Raw genomic sequence first — 17,451 nt, forward strand, 5'->3', positions numbered from 1 at the left:
TTTTTTCCCCCTGCTCAGTTTGCCCCCTTGTGGACACAGGAGGAAGTGCACCACTGGAGTTTAAAATTGGTGAGTTTCTTCAGAAAACGTGATGTCACTGATTAGAACTCAAGTTAAAACTGTGCACAAACAAATAAAAAAGAAACTCTCAAGGATAAGGAACATTTATGAGCAGTTACTGAATGGGGGCTTCTTTTCAGGGAGGTTGTTTTGCATCTTTTTTGCTCTTTAATTTGTATGAATTGTGTCACATTTTGTTCACAGCACATATTTCATGTGTCTGTCTTGGGAGAATGACCCCTCCTTTGCCATTCCTCCAAAGGTTTCTTAAAAAATGTTATCACAAGGAGGATTTAGGAGGACATTTTTTCCTGACTCAAGTATTTAGTTGTTTTTTTTGTATATTTAATAATGAGGCCAGTTGTGACTGTGTGTTATACTAATAAAAAGTAACTGACCTCTTAAGTAATATTATATAAAACATGCACATTAAACACAGACAAACTCACAAACTTTTACTGAAGAACAAAACAAAGACTCACTTTCAAATTCTGCTCATTTTTGTTTTATTGCACTTTTACCATGATGCAAATAAGTGAAACCATGAGTTGAATAATAAAAAGAAGCATTTTCACTTTAAGAACACACCCTCTAAACGTTCTCCGTGGACACACACGCACACACACACACCTCCAGACACACACACACACACACACACACACACACACACACACACTCACACACTGCAATGACCTGACAGGACAATGGAAACTCAGACTGTGTAATAAAACACTTATGGAACAGATGGCGTCAGCACACACACATACACATATATGTAGACCTCCGTATCTTATCTAGAGCTCGTACCCTGGAGGATTTGAACCCTTTCTGCTATGAAACCAGACATTCAAGTATTTCTATCATTGCACAGGCACTAGATTTTCCTACTGAATATATTAACTTTCAGCCAGACGCCAACAGTTCAGCTTTCAGCTGTTGGTTTTCAATGAAATTTACATCCTGAAAAATAATCTTGCCACAACAGCAACATCTGGACATCAAATATATTACAAAGAAACAAAAATATAAAACTATTCGTGTCACATTTGGCTTTTTGTACCTTAAATCTGACCTCAAATCTGTTTGCATTGTTCAAGTTCAAATCAAGATGAAATGTTGTAAACACAGGTGGAGACTCAGTGAAGTGCTTGTTGTAGTTATAAACCAAATTTAAAGTGATTTGGATGCCTACTGGGAGTTCTGGCAGCTGCTTTTGCACATGCTCAGTTTGCCCTCCTGTGGACAAATGAGGAAGTGCACGCTAGTGTTGTAAATTGTGTTTTTAACAGAAAACTTTGATTTTACTGATTAGAATTCAATTCAAACAAATAAATATGAATTTCAATAAATACTCTTTAAAGTACAAGTAACATTTATGGGCGAAAAAAAATTAAAGGACAAATCCAGGAGTAAACCTGCACTCCAGTCAATATCTCCATCTTTAAAACCAACGCTCGTCAGCTCTGCGGAAATAAAACAATAAAAAAGACACTTCTTTTTTTTCATTAAATCAATAAAACATCGTTTTGATCATTAAGACAACAGGGACTTCCACCTCTTCCTCCAAAACACTTGCAATACCAACAATACGTAGAAACACATAATTCAGTTTGTGAAGAAGGCCGAGGAGGAGAAGAAGAGGAGGGAGGGGAGGGGGGACGAAGTTCTTTACAAGTCCCTCAGAATTCACTGAATTCAAAAGAGAGGGTCCTGAACGAGTCAAAGAGAAGGCGTCTCTTGTAAGACTTTCATGGTTTGGTGGTGCTGTGTGAGACGACGGGTGTTTCTAACCTACACTACAGTCAGGGGCTGGATATTTTAAGGAGTCTGGGTGACGTGTAGGGCGGGCGGGGGGGGGGGGGGGGTGTCTCATTCGTAACCTGCCCCCAGATCCAAAGAGTCCAATCCAGCAGGCATCCACTCCCACACAGCTTTTATATTCCCCTCAGACGGGCGCCTTTCCTGTAAGATCAGCGAGAAAATCTAAGAGTCCTCTGAGAGAGATTGACTACAGATGCAGCTCATCTGTCTAACAGGATGCCAGGTCAGTTTAAAGAGAAAGACTGAAGCTGCTCAGTCCAGTCTCTGGTCTCTAGAATTGAGTCTCATCAAGCTGCCAGCTTCCCCAGACAGCTACCTATGTCGTGGGCTGCTGTGGGTGTGGTCTGTCCCGTGGGGTCCCTGTAGGTTGTCCTCCACGACGTAACTGTAGCCCTCTTTATCGATGCAGTCAGACAGCACATTCAGGACCTGGTGACAGAGAAACAGCACCAAAACAAATGTGAAGGTTTGAAATGTTTGGCCTGAAGTATGTGTGCTCACATGTGTGTTTGATTAGCATTTAAATATCCAATCCATGTCTCTGGAAATATTTACTTTGACTATTTCTTAGACTCTTAGATCATTCAGACGTTACATTCCTGTGTCAACTTTTTAATAAAAAAACAAAACAAGGAACAACAAAGAAAATGTGCTTCACTAAAATGTCACAAAATCTACAAGCAGCCGGTTTCATCACAGCACAATAAGTTGATTTGAACTCAAGTACCACTTTAGGTCAGACAGATAGCCAATCAAAGCTCAATATAATGGGGTGGCCATTAGATTTCATAATGCCACACCAGCCCAGACCCTGGATGCTTTTAAAACTCCAAAGGGTCCTTTTAAAAAGACTAGATGTTCTTAGGAACTGATCTACATTTATGTGAAAAACAATAATTATCTTTCTTGTTTCGAGTTAAATTGGAATATTGATGCCACTGTCATATTTGTGGAAATAAGTAAGCCAGCAGCCAGTTAGCTTAGCCAACAGTTAGCTTAGCAAACTGGCTGACTTAAAACAGTGAGGGGAGAGCTCCAGGACCCAGAGGCATTCTTCATACCTGGCGTAGTCGACGGTCCATAGCATCCAGGTGTGGCTGGATGAGGATGGGACTGAGGCGGTCCCTCACCAGGGACTCTGCCACGAGCGTGGACAGCTTGTATTCTTCCTTAGCCAGCAGCTGCAGACGCAAGTGGGTCGACTTCCTTACCCTGCAGAAACATGGAGCCGCAGTGGGGGGGGGGGGGGGGGGGGGTCAGTTCTACCCATATGCTGACGATGTGAATAGCCAACTCATCACTTATGTTTCTGTTATTTCTCACCAGGATAGAAAAGGATAAATAACGTAGCACTTCTTTAGAAGCTACATGATAACAGCAGCACGCGGGTCTTACCTGCAGCACTGAGTCAGCGGCACCAGAATGGACTTCTCATCATGGGAGTGCTTTCCAAAGCTGAGAACAACATAGAAGCATAGATGATTTTAAAGATGGTCACTTGTGTTTTAAATATGCTGCTGTGCATTTGTTGTGTGCAACTGTGTTTAATGAGCCTGTTGTCCTGAATCTAAGGAAACATGCTGTGTTGAAGTGCTGGCTTCTCTGACAACAAAGCAGAGAGAGGAGTGTGTCCTCCTTGTATGTCTCTGTACGGGTCCAGTATGGTCAGTATTTGTTTTGACCAGAGAAGGTAGGCGGTTTTAAGGCACCCACACACGGCCCTCGGTTTGCCAGATATGGTGTTTCAGCGATGACAGCGGGCAAGTGAACTGGTTCAGATAAAACTGATTCGACTGATTCTAATAAGCCCCATGACCAAAAAACTCGCTCAAACTAAGTTAATATTGGAGATGCTTTTGAAAAATGGAGAGAAGTTAGAACGCAGAAAGGTTTTAAGACCGATGCAGAGCTGGCTAAACACTGAAGCTTCAGAGTCTGCGACATGGCAACCTACAAGCACATCGACTCTAGAGAGGAGGGCAGGGGGAGACAGTTTACTCCAATGTTTTGAATTTGGACTGCAGTACCCATTTTAAACACTAGGTGTCAGAGTTACATATTGTTCCTTTAAATTATGTTTTATTTTAATATGATTCAATCATTTTATAAACAGTTCTCTATATTAATTTCAATGGTTTCTTCTTCATTATTCGTATATGTATGGATGTGTTACTATACTGGTGATCCCACAAGTTGAATTAATAAAAATAAAAAATTACTCATTTGTTCCCTACATTTTCTAACCATTTCGAGTACAATGCAGTGACTTACCCTCTGCCATTGTCCAGATGGATGATAAAAGTCTCATTTCCAAACTTTTCAAAAGTCTCATAATGATGCCGATCCATGTTTCCTGTGTTGGAGCAACAGTGAACAATTCAGTAAAAGAAACAAGTTGCAAAACAAAAGATTACACAGAACGAAGTTATTTTGTCATGAACTTGTTGTCCACCCACCCATGAGGAAGTCAAAGATGGTCATGTCCATGATGTCCAGTAGTCGTGTGCCGCTGTCATAAGGCGGTGTCTGTTTGACTTCCTCGCAGTAGTCGGGGTCTACCTCCCACCTGAAGAGCAAATAAAACTTGATTATTATTTAGAATGTATTCAGATGCATGACCAGGGTATGTGTGCAATAAATAAATAATAACTAATACGATCTGTTTCTCCTTTCATAATGTTAGGATGAGATTACATTGTGAACCTAAGATCTCCTGCTCAGCTCTCATGAGGGTTTTTTTTTCCTGGTGTGTGTGTTTCCACCCCTGCTTACAGACAGTGTGTGGAATAAATACCCTCTAATATCTGGTCCTACAGTGAATCCATATGTGTCTGCTTCATCTCGTCATGCAGCACTGTCTGAGTGCGGGATCGATCTCTTACTCTGCCTTCTTGCGTTTGTGGTAGGAGCGTCTCCACGGGTTCCTCCAGGTCTTGCGTTTGGCGAGGGCCAGGTCTGGGAGGAAGGCGGCCAGGGAACCTTCGATCTGGTCCGGTTTCCCGCACAGAGCGTGCTCCGTTGAGCAGTAGTAGGAGCACTCTCCGTAGAAACACACGTTGTTGGCTGAGAATCGGAAAAAAAAAATAAACACAAAAGTTTTGGGTCTTTATTTTGTTCAACCTTTGTCTGAAGCGGCTGAAAAGTGGCTGTTGGGTAAATCCTATTTTACTTCCCAGCGCTACAGAGTTTGAACATACATTTTGAAATGCAAACCACATATATTCAAAACCCAATTTCCACAGAGATTAAACCTACCTGGACACATTCAGTGACTTGCATTAATTGCTGAGAGTGTCAGTAATTTGAATCCTATAAAATGTAAAGGTTGCATCGCTAATTAACTGTCATTCTTCAGCCCGATAATACTAATCCCATGCAAATGAATCTCCCAGTAATTCAGGGCACAGAAGTAGCTTTGCATTACATTACAAAGTAGGAAAATGTTTAAGTTTGCACTGCTAAAAATGATGGAAAAACTACAATTAGTATTCTTCTGAAATATTGACCCCAACGCAGAGTGGGTTTGGGATACACACGACTGGAAGTGAAATTTGTGCAGCTATTAAAAATTCTGTGGATGTAGCAAAATCAATCTCATGGTTTGTTGGTAAAAGTCTTTTTTTTCTCCTTCAAGACGTGTCTCTGAAAAGCAATATCTCTGCTCTTTTTTTTTCAGTTTGTACCTGGTGAAATGAAAAAAGTCCTCCAGAGCTTTTTGTCCCGTGTGACATCTCGGATCTCTTTGGTCATGTTGACGAGTCGGCCGGCCACGGGAGGAACGCGACGGAAGTCCAGGATCCTACAGGACAGAGACACAGACAGAGGGATGTAAAGAGTCTGTGGGGAGGTAAATGGGACAAGTGCATGCGCTTAAAAAAAACCCACAATAAAGTTTTGTAGTTTGGTCCTGCTCATTAAACCAACACTGTAAGTGGCCAACGTACATTAATGCAATTTCTTTAATTAACACAAAAAATAGGACTTCATTTAGTTAATCAGAACACACAGACATAATGCACATAGAAGTGTCCGTTGAGAATAGAATTAAATCTTGTTTTCCACTCAGGGAGAAAAGGGTCTTCACCCCAGATGGGACTCGAACCCACAATCCCTGGCTTAGGAGGCCAGTGCCTTATCCATTAGGCCACTGGGGCAGACACAGGTGCTGCATTACCTATGTCATTTTAACTGACAACCAGCAGAGGGCACTGTGACATCATGAACAGTGTAACAGTTAACCTCCCTGAGTTTTTTTTTTTATGCTCTCTTTTCTTATTAAACACATTTTTTAACTTCCACACAGCTTTCTGATTCAAAATGATTCTGACTATAAACATCAACAATGTTATTCCTGTGAAAGCATCTTGATTTTGTGTGTTTGCATCATTTGGCACAAAACGAGCATTAGTGTCTATGTGAATGTGTTCTATGGAGAGAGAAAGCTTTTAATAAAGCTGTCTATGTTTAAAGATGGGGGAGTCTCTCTGCCTATGTGCGTGCCACATGCTGATTTTATGCATGTGTACTCCCTGTGCTCAATACCACCTAGCTACAAACTCAGCACGGGCTCTTTAAAAATTGATATCCCTGACAGCACCTAATGGCTGAAGCCTGAGGGCAGAGACGCCTGGAACGAGAGAGAGAGAGAGGGAGAGAGAGAGAGAGAGAGAGAGAGAGAGAGAGAGAGGAAGAGAGAGAGAGAGGGAGTGGGAGAGAGAGAGAGAGGAAGAGAGAGAGAGAGAGAGGAAGAGTGAGAGAGAGTGAGAGAGAGAGAGAGAGAGAGAGAGAGGAAGAGTGAGAGAGAGAGAGAGAGAGAGACATGTAGAAAAAAAAAAGAAAAAAGAGAGCTGAGAGTGTGTCAGTGATGCCATCAAGCAACACGGCGTCGGGTGGAGGGAGTGGGGCAGTCGTACAAATTCATGCCTCTCCCCTATGACACATGATGAAGAAAGAAGCTGTTGGCCTGCTGTGCCTGGGAATGATGCCATGCTGAAGGGAGCAGCTAGGACTATTCAGCGGCATTTTCGGGGGGGGGGGCTAAGGGGGCATGGGCCCTGGAATCTGACTTGCAACCCCAAGTGCAGCCCTTTTAAGTTCAATTGGGTATCTGTTCAGTCAGAGGCGGGACTTAAGTTCAGAACAAGTCATTGAGCAGATAATGTTGGTACCTTTTATCGCGACTTCTGGACTTACAACTTATAAGGGAGTGCTTTCATATTATGCCGCTGCAGGATTTATATTTAAAAACCCAAGCAACATAAATGAAACAACTGTATCATATCATAGTGTTAGTAGTTAAAATACATACAATTAGAGGGGAGAGAAATATGTAATGTTCCGACGTTGCTGACACTATTCTTACCAGGTAACATTCACTGTATAAAAAGATGGACAACATGACTGCTCCCCAAAAAGGAAACCAAAACATTTTGAGCTCCCCTTTTGACTGGCTTTAGCAGAGCGGAGACTCTGGCAAACCAAAATGTCAACAGTGCACGGTGCACCTGTGGCTTCACTTTTGTACAACGGGAGGAGATGAAGATGCATTGTCCATTTGTATATACAGTCACAGGTGATCGCTTTAGTTGGGGCTAAGTTAAAAAAAAAAATGGATACGCCCCTTGGAAATGAGTTCACTCCGTTCATAACTCATCCCTCTCCCTTTGATAAAGCTTGTTCCCGTGGTGGCCATTTTTATCGTGTTTTATATTCAGGCTTAGACTGAGAGGCCTGCGGGGAGCAGTGCATGAACAACAGAATGAATAAAAATGTCATATACTCCTAGCAGAAAAATATAAAGACGCTGAGGGGGTGTCATGAAAGTTATAGGGTTTAATAATCGAAGGTCATATTGGCCCTTTTATGTCTTCATATCTGCTCTCTTTTACCCACCTCGTGCAGCAATGCAAAGAGTACATCCCATTTAAATCCAATCACATAATTAATGATGCTTAAAGCAGAGTAGCCTATATAAGAACAGACAGTGACTCTGTGTGTATGTGTGTGTCTGAATGCTTCTTTTAAAGGAGCCTGTGTGTGTGTCCATGTGTGTGTGTGTGTGTGTGTGTGTGTGTGTGTGTGTGTGTGTGTGTGTGTGTGTGTGTGTGTGTGTCTGTGGACCCCCTGGGAGGCAGTGCAGCCTAAGCCTCTGCAGCCCCACCACCAGCAGCAGCAGTAACACTACATAGTGTAGCCGGGCTCTAATTTAGAACAGACAAAATAAGGGGAAAAAATAAAGCGCTGCTTTTGGCAAACCCTTCCTGGCTTATATTTAGAATGGGCACAGGGCCTTTCATGCCTTTGGTTTCCTCCTCTTACCCTTAACCCACACATATGCTTGGAGTGTGTGTTTTCAATTGTGTGTGTGTATAGAGGACCAGATGTGTAGCAGACTGGTAAGGAAAGCTGCTGCTAATGCAATTGCTGCTGAACTGTGTCATTGTGCCTGAAGGGAAAGCAGATTCAACATCTCCACCCTCCTCTGTGGCCCCTTTGTGTGTGTGTGCGTGTGACCTCAGTATCATCACCAGCTTTCACACAACAACACAATCCCTAACATACAGCCACAGTGACGTCAGCCGAACATTAATAGCAACGCCGCCGCTGATACTCATTGCTCTCTCTTGCCCATCAAGGTTTCCTGTTTTCATTTAAGTGTCTCCAGCAGGCCGACTGGCTGTAAAGTGTTAACCTTGTAAAGGCAGTGAAGTCATAGAGCGTGGTGGTTAGCTAAGCAAGGAGGCTGCAGTCATTGTTCAGTCAGATGCTAGCTGCGGGAGGGCGGCATTCATTCTCTATGACTCATGGCCTCTTTGAGTGCGCAGCCTCCACCGTACGGGGCCGACTCACACCACTCACTTTGAAAAAGGATGAAAGTCTGAGGGAAGAAAATAAGTGCAGATGATACCTGGAGTACATGCACAGAAGCAAAATTAATATTCCTGCACCTTTCAAACATTTCTATTTACACTTGACTGTGATACTGAAGTGCCCAGTTTTGGCTCAGGTCTGGTGTTTGGCAGGTTTTAGTTCCCCTGAGTGGTTAATGAGCTGACACAACGAGAAGAGACTCAGTAATCAAGGAGAGAAAAACTTTCACAACACTAACCCTCAAGGTAAGAAAAACTTACTTGGCATGAAGGAGCAGATTGAAGAACATTGTCTTTAATCTTAATTAAACTAAAAAAAAAAGTGTGGCATCAGGGGTTGTTTCTGGACCAAAACATACTGCTGTGGTTGAGTTTTGCTCTAAGCTTTAAATAAAAAAAAGAATGTGCAGAACAGAAAAACAATTTCTTAGGATATTTACTGGATTTTTTTTCTTTCAATTTATCCCCCCTCTTTAAAAAAAACTGTCCATCATAAGTCTGATGTTAAATCTGTGGAAAACACTACCAACAGTAGCAATGTATAGCAGAGTATCATCTGCAAAATGTCGGTAGAAAGTATGGAAAACACCCATCTGTGATGCAGAGAGCCTCCGAGGCTACCTCAAGTTTCATAATGTCCCTGTAGAGCAATCAAAGTCTGACCAAAATAGCCTGAACCACACCCACACATGTGGACTTACCTGTCGAGATGAAAGGCAGCGATCTCAGCGTTGTGTCGTTCAAAGTCAGAGAAATAGAAGAAGTCGGGCGGGGTCTCCTGTTCCCGGGTCTGCCTGCAGAGACACAAAGAAATAAGGCTTAGAGGTCAGAGGTCAGATACAATTGTCATGCAATGCCACGGTTTGACAGTCAGCAATATCCTAACCTGACCATGCATCATATGAAGACTTAGAGCAAGACCCAAGAAGATAAATTAACTGATTATCTCCAGTTTTTAACCACTGTATGGAACCGTCTTCTAACCTGGAGAGACAGTCATGTAGTTATGTAATGTATGTAATTTTCTGTGTTATACTGAATGTTACATTTCCTGTACTCTATGTTTATTTAGATCAGCCTGCCCTGATAGTGTTCGTGAACGGCCCCTGTCAAATAAACTATTAAACTAAACTGAACTGAAAGAATTTTCTTTTTTCCAATTAACACTGTTACTTTAGTTCGAACTGATCTGACATGATGAAGAATATTTGGGACCTATCAAGAAAAGCATTGCAGATATAAGGTTATTAAGATGAAATGCTAACATGAGATCAGTTTTATATCAGAAGTATAGTCTTCCAGTTCTGCCTAAAATGGTGCATTAGGTCTGATGGTCTGCCGCTCCGTGATGATATGTGTAACAATAGCAACAGTGTAGTAAGAGAGAGTGTAATGTTGGCTAAAAAATCAGCAGTCAGTTCTTTCCCCCATGAATCTAACCTATATTTTGAATCCCAGAGGGGTTCCCCAGTCCTGTTGTCTACAGAGGGATGTATCAGAACATCTCCAGTTGTAAAATGTGGATATGGCACATAGACAATGATTGTGGATCCAAATCAATCCAAATGAAATTCAGATGTCTTCAAAACAACTTCACATTTCTCATTCCAGACGAGGCCTCTTCAGTTATGAAACACTTACAACCGTGTGCCAAATACTGCAAAACAAACTTTTGCGAGCAACAACCAAAGCCCAATAAAACCCATGTCCTTGGCTCACAAAAAGAGCCCTCATCACAGTCACTGCGGCTGTTTAGTGGGCCGACGAGAAGCGGGGGACAATCGAAGGTCAGATACTTCCTCCTGAAGCGCCCACTCCCGTACCTATTTCTGTCCGCCTCTGATCCTTTTCCCCCCAAAAAACTGCTTTGCAAACACATTCTGCCTTTAAGCTCTTACTGGAGGGAAAAGAGGCTCTTAAAGGCTTAAAATCACAGAGCTGATGGAACACGGGCCAGGACGGGGCAGGACAGAGAGGACGATCGGGGGTAAAAGGGTGAAAGTGAAAGGGAGTAGAGGGTGAAAAGGGGTGTGGGAAAAAATGTAAATGTGTTTTGAATATACGAGGACAGCTGAGCAGACCATCTCCAAAATACACCCTCTCCTGCATTTTTGAATGATTTTTTTCTTGAAAGAAAACGCTGCATTCCCTTTCCCTTTTTTTATTGACAACAGTAAATACTTTCCAAGAAGGCAGCTGAGTGTAATGATTTGGACTGCAGCCCCTGCCATTTCTGCCTCAGCTCGTTGAGGGAGGATAAGAAGAATGGAAACTATCTTGGCAACTTCTCGTTTCGCTCCTTTTCTCTCTCTTTATTCCCTGCGGATGCTTCTCTCTCTCTCTCTCTCTCTCTCTCTCTGTTTATTCCGCTCAAAATCCTCTATCTCGCCTCCTCTGCTTCTCCCTGCTATCCGCCACGCACTGTTTTCTTTTTTTGTCTCTTCTCGTCCATGGCTTAATACTTTTTATCTGTCTGCCGCCCTCGTTTCCCTGTGTGTCTCTCTCTCTCTCTTTCTCTCTCTCTCTCTCTCTCTCTTCGTTCGTCAGCTGGCTGGCTGATTGTAGCTCCACAGCTGCGTGGCTGACATATGCACCAGTCATTAACCAACCCAACACGAAGCCCAGAAACACACTCATCCAATAGAAATTCCTCAATTTTCTCCTCTGTTTATCGCCCTTCTTCTTCTGATTCTCTCTCTTCTTCCTCCATCACTCGTCTCTCTTGAGCACTTGACTGACAGCTACATGCAAATAAGTTGCCAAGTTGGACCTAAGTAAACAGAAAATCATAATATTTGTGCTTATCAAAAGGGGAGCTAGCGTTCATAGCGCCTTTTTATATATTTCTGAACCTCAGTTTCCTCCCTCTCGTCTCCTCGAGCTCATTCTTCCCAGAGTTAAGGCCAGAGCGCTGTCTGTTGATTGTATCGCTCTCTCTCTCCTCCTCGATAGCCTCGCTTCAGGGACGCAGCTCTCGCTCTACATCAAGGAAAAATGAGACTGACTTTGAAAGCAGAGAGCTGTCTATTTACGCCTGTGACGCTCAGCTATCAGGACAATATCACTCAGTCCAGCATATGAGGTGACTACAGCTGTTTTACAGACGAGGACAGTTGTGCGAAGGCAGGGCCGGGATTTATTGTCCGCCAGATGAAGTTAGACTTTGGGCGGCATATCTGTGGGGATTTTTGGAGACTGTTATAAATAAAGACTTGGAAAAGTTGAAACTGGAGTTGAATGATATCATTTGTTGGACTAGCATGAAAGACTAAAACAATGTTTTTAAGAAGCTCTCTGCACTGAGTAATGTTAAAAAGTCAACTGTTCTGTCACTATAATCTGGATTTTTTTATGGAATTGACAAAATGTAAAGAGTGAAAACTTATTCAGCTTTTTTGACAACAGGCAGTCTTGTATTAATTTCTTAAATTTGAAGCCAGCAACTGCTAAGATTAGCTTAGCATAAAGAAAGGACACAGGGGAAAGAGCTACCCTGGTTCTCTCCAAAGGTAATAAGCACACTTAAGTCACTAATAAATCTGTTAAACTTTCATCTATCTGTACAAAAACACTTTATTTCTGAATGAGATTGTGTCCAAGTCTTCATTAACTGCAACACTGATGCAGTTGTCACTTTGTCAGTTGAAGTGTCGCCTTAAATGAACTGAATACATCTTTAATGACACTCCAGAAAGAAGAAGAATTCCCTAAAAACGCATTATAAATACATGTATGTTTTGGTGAACATGAAACCACATGTACATAACATTCACATGATTTCAGTTTTTTTGTAACTGATTCATAACTGTTGAGGTTTTCAGGAATCACATTGAGGTTTTTTCTTTGAAAGTTTTAAATTATGGGATCTTCTGCAGAGTTACTTCGAAGTTGCCAGGCAACAATTAGAGCAACTGAACTAGGAAGTCACGTTAAGAGATGGCATCTTATTTAGTGACCTTTAGAGAGGATGGTAGGTGGATTTTGTGATTTTATGACAGAGAAAGGCCAGCTGTGGCTCAGTGGTAGAGTCAGTCATCGCTCAACCGGAAGGTTCGATCCCCAGCTCCTGCAGCAACATGTCTAATGTGGCGCGATTTAACCCCAAGTTACTCCCGCTGCTTCGTCGACTGTGTATAATTTTGCATGAATGGGATTAGCTAATACTGATACAAAGTCAAGTCCCTTTACGGTTTAATCCCCCTTTTTGTACACTTTATGCTAAGCTAACTACTAGTTATGTCTTCATATCTAACTGACAGGTATGCTCCAAATCGTACTCTTGCCAAGAGAAAGAGGCCAATAAATCAGAGTATATCCCTAATAAATCTAACTGTGGATGATAGCTTACAGTCTGACTCTTATCCTAAATAAAACTCAGTTTGGGGTCACTGGGTTTTTATCAACAACAGTACGACAGTATCAAATAAGTAAGGTACATTCTTAAGTAAACCAAGATCATGTTCTGAAAACTGAAAGTAAAGTAATCTGTTACATCCACAATTTAAAACCCTGACTTTACATTTCAAGAAGCACAGATAAAATTGCGATATTGGAGAGTTGACTTGCCAGTATTTGTGACCTTGCTGAGCGTACAGGGGTTGGGGAGATATTTTTTTGGACCATGAGTATGAGCAAACACTCTCCTGAAATGATTAATGATCATTCAGCTTGAAAGAAATCCACATGCATACTTCACACAGTCCTGCTACATTTCTGTCTCTATAGGGGAAGCTGCCACAATAAGCTGCTTTATTCACACTTCTATACATACACTCCAATATATATGAGGGAACACAGCTCAGTGTAGGTGTGCGCGTTTTGCGTCGCTGCTTTTCTAAGTAGTAAGTAAATGGTAAGATGAGAGAGCATCATGTGAATACAAGCACGTGTTTTGATTCGAGAGCGATTTCTCAGCCTGGCTTGAGATATGTGGCTGCACTGATGCTCTCCTCTCGCTGAATGCCAGCCAGGAAGCAGGAAGGCTGTATAATTACCATGATCCACAACCAATTCAAAATGTCAATAAAGTTATTTAGAGCATGGCATGAAGCCCCCCCTGCTGACAGCGAAAGAGGGTGACTGAAAAGAGAGGAAAAGTAAAGAAAGGAGGGGTGGTAAAGTGTGAAAAGACACTGAAGTTAAATAGGGGAAATAATGAGGCAAAGTGTAGAGGACAAACTAGAGTACATGTGTCTCAGTGTTCTTTGAAGTAATAAATATGCAGCTGTTACAGGTTATGTAACATTATGTTTGAATCCTCGTAGAGCAGCACCTGTGTTCAGGCAAATCAGAGCGTGTTGTGATCAAGTGAACCATTAGGGGCAGGGAGGAAGCGGTGTCGTCGGCGTAAGGGCGGAGAAAACATACATAAATTCATGACCACATCGTAAAGTCTATAAATGTTTGAGCGCACAGTGTGTACTAGGCTCTGAGAAAACAAGAGAGGAGGGCAGTGGTGTTCAGGAGCTTCTGGGCTGCGGGGTTGAACTGAACCTTTCAAATATTTACAAATTCAAGGCAGATTTATGCTGAATGAAAAAGCAGAAATCCTTCAATAAGCTGCTGGAAGAGGCATATTTTCTTTCTCTCCTCAGAAAGACAAGAGTAGAACTGCCAAGAAACGGAATATTTTTTGAAGTAGGTTTTGGCACCACTTTAGTCGCCGACACAAGATCATTAATATGGTAGCAGGTGAGACTTACTGATCTGAGCATGCTCAGTGTGACCTTTGCCTCACTGTAAACACATAGTTTACACCGGGTGGTCAGACACTTCCTTGGCTCCGTTCCCTGACCCCGAGGGGCCCAAGCAGCCAGCGCGGCAGTGGAGGTCTATCAGTAAACATACAGCAGTGTGAGAAGGTGAACAGAGGCGAAGCTGCATCTGGAAAAATTCTACCTGAGCACACAGGACGTAGCTGACCTCTGCGACACCATCAGGAGAGATGGAGAAAGAGATGGAGTAAGGAAGACACATTTCCTTCAGCCATGTTATTGACATCAAGCTGCAGAAGAAACTCACAAAATGTAACAAACAGTTCTGGTGATTGCCTTCAGCCATCAGGTCAAAGTCATGTCATACTCCTACACAGCTAGGCTAAACACAAGCTCACATGTCCCCTTGGTACAAAACTGTAGCAGGATAACAAACCACATCGGCTGACATGTAGTGTGGCTCAACTTTGTGTAGTTAGTTGATACAGAGTGGCAAGTTTTATTGATTTTTCATCCAACCGAATCCACAAAAGATTTCAGATATAAAAAAAAGGACAATGTTGAAGCTAAAAGCAGAAATATGTAAGTCTTGTGTGTAAGTCAGGTTAAAAAAAAAACACAAGTCCTACATTTCCCATAATGCAATAACTATTCTTTTTAATCTTTTACAATACTTCTCCTGCAACGTTAAGTTCCCCTTTTTGCAACGCAGGTTTTCTGATAAAGATTTGTAGTTTGATTTGTAGTTTTCAAGCCCACACAGAGGTTACCCCGATGATGTCATTACCGATTTCAGTAAGCTACTATAGAGCCACTGATGAAATCACAAACACTTATTCACAGGTTTGGTAGTATTCCTGACATTTAAAATATATTGCTTGTGTAAATTGACGGAGCTCTTAGTTAACCACCTGCTTACAGTAATTGCAGCCTCCGACATGTGATGGGAGCAGAGCAGCTTGTTCTCCTTGTTAGCTGCCCCATGCTGCATTATACATATTTAACATACTCCTAGAAATTAACAAAATGTTCCAGGAGATGTGCACCTCTGGTCTTCTGCTCCATGTTCAACCTTTTTTAGGACATCGCTGGTGCATCTCAAGTGCTACGAGTTATTCATGATGAAGTTTGTTGTTACAGCTCGGAATTATGCATGATGCATTTCAATGTGACTGTATCCCACGCAGCTAAATCCGCGGTGGACTTTCAAGGAATAACCCGTTAACTTTCCAACAATCCTTGCCTGAGTGTTCATCCCCAGTGGTCTGTTTTATCTGAAACTATGGCTGAATTATGGGAAAGAAACCTCATTGACTTCATGATAAGAGTTTAAGATCTCGTCCAAGCAATACCCGAAGCTTGCTCTGTTTTTTTTTTGTTTGTATTTTTACTAGTTTCAAAGTCAGTCTGCTGATCCATCACCTTAAGCTGCTGTACAGTAGCTACAGTTGTTGTACAGTTGCAGGCCTCGGCGTCGAGGAGAAGCGGCGCAGAGGAGTAAAAAAAGATCTGTTGTTAAATATAAAAGGACAAGGGCATCTTCCAGCCCCAGCGGGTTCCCACCAAAGGGCTGACTCCACACACTTGTCACACATCATCCGTCAAACCCCCGGGCATTGCAAAGGGCGGGCACATACACAAATTACAGTACTGTACAGGCACACACACACACACACACACATACAGACACACACACACATACAGATCGGAGCTTTGAAACCTCAAGAGGGGGATGTTGAGCTGCATGGAGGCAGTTGAGCTTTATATGCATGAGGAGGTAAGATAACGAATCCCTTCTAAGGGTCAACAAAATCATAAAAAAAAAACACCATCACCACTACGACGAGATGAGGGGAGGCGGTGCATTGTTTTATCTCAAGCATAACGCATGTGAAGGCTGACCTTTAGAGCATTGGCATTTGATAAATTGAGAAAAAAAGCCTCTCACCAGCAAATGAGACGTACAGGCGTACCTGTGTGCTGCTGCTGTTTACCGGTGGTGCTGCTGTAACCTCCCGCTGTAATCTTATATGTGCTACAAGGAGCGCGCGCACAAATGGGAGGCTATGACAGGTTAGTTTATATGAGTAAGAGCTCCGTAGGTGGTACAAGGGATGACATTTAGTGTTTTACAGCATGAGGAGGGCACAGAGAAATACAGAAAGAAGGAGAGAGGGAAAACTGAGAGGACTGAAAGAAATATATACAGGAGTGAGCAAGGGGAAAGTTAAGAAGGCATGAAAGCAGGACAGAAAAGTAAAGGACATAGAGAAGAAAAAACAGAAGGAGCAACATTTAGAAAAAAGAAAGGAAGCAGACGAGAGAAGAGAGGAAGGGTAGATGATAAAAAGTGAGGAAAGTAAAACAGGAATGAGCTATAAAAAAATAAATAAGACAGCTGTGGTCTGTCTTGTTGTAAAATTTCACTCAAGGTTTATTTTTTGTACAGAGACTACCCAAGCCCCCAAAAAAATTTCACTCTGCAATCCAGGTGTGTGTGTGTGTGTGTGTGTGTGTGTGTGTGTGTGTGTGTGTGTGTGTGTGTGTGTTGCTGCTTCTATGTGTGATAGCTGTCATAGCTCCCCAGTGCACTGCAGTGCTTTTCTTCCCCCGGGTCCGCCTCCTCCTTTACTCCCTTACCCCCTTCAGATCCTGGACCTGACACACAGAGACAGCTGTTTGCTTCCAGCAAAGCTCTCTCTCTCGCCCTCTCTCTCTCTATCTTTGACACATTGACACACCCACACATGTAGGTAGGTGAGCACACATACATTTGGAAGAGGATATAGACACAGGGAGAGGAAGACATAGGATATATAGGCTATACACTGAGGAGGAGAGTCACACATAACACACACCTACACAGACACACACACATGCATTAAGGTGATAAAAGAATAAGAGGAAACTGACAATGATAACACACACACACACAATCATTGCAAAAAGACACTGTTATTCAGCCCACTCTTAAATCATAAATTATC

General features: G+C 42.3%; 1 protein-coding gene and 1 non-coding gene across 2 annotated transcripts in view; both read right to left on the minus strand.

The window, feature by feature from the left end:
* Window positions 1-542: 542 nt before the first annotated feature.
* fam20cb (FAM20C golgi associated secretory pathway kinase b) overlaps window positions 543-17,451 on the minus strand; it is a 58,631-nt gene continuing 41,722 nt past the window's right edge. Inside the window, exons 4-11 of the mRNA XM_061028021.1 lie at window positions 9,452-9,544; window positions 5,565-5,680; window positions 4,764-4,944; window positions 4,338-4,447; window positions 4,153-4,234; window positions 3,277-3,336; window positions 2,943-3,093; window positions 543-2,310 (exon numbers count right to left, since the gene is read on the minus strand). Of these exons, the coding sequence (XP_060884004.1) occupies window positions 2,194-2,310; window positions 2,943-3,093; window positions 3,277-3,336; window positions 4,153-4,234; window positions 4,338-4,447; window positions 4,764-4,944; window positions 5,565-5,680; window positions 9,452-9,544 (910 nt within the window). The 3' untranslated portion in view covers window positions 543-2,193. The remainder of the gene's footprint in view (window positions 2,311-2,942; window positions 3,094-3,276; window positions 3,337-4,152; window positions 4,235-4,337; window positions 4,448-4,763; window positions 4,945-5,564; window positions 5,681-9,451; window positions 9,545-17,451) is intronic.
* On the minus strand, window positions 5,963-6,035 carry trnar-ccu (transfer RNA arginine (anticodon CCU)). The gene has a single exon. It is a non-coding gene; the product is annotated as a tRNA-Arg (tRNA).

Source organism: Labrus mixtus, chromosome 21 (assembly GCF_963584025.1).
Source record: "Labrus mixtus chromosome 21, fLabMix1.1, whole genome shotgun sequence".
Classification (NCBI taxonomy): domain Eukaryota; kingdom Metazoa; phylum Chordata; class Actinopteri; order Labriformes; family Labridae; genus Labrus; species Labrus mixtus.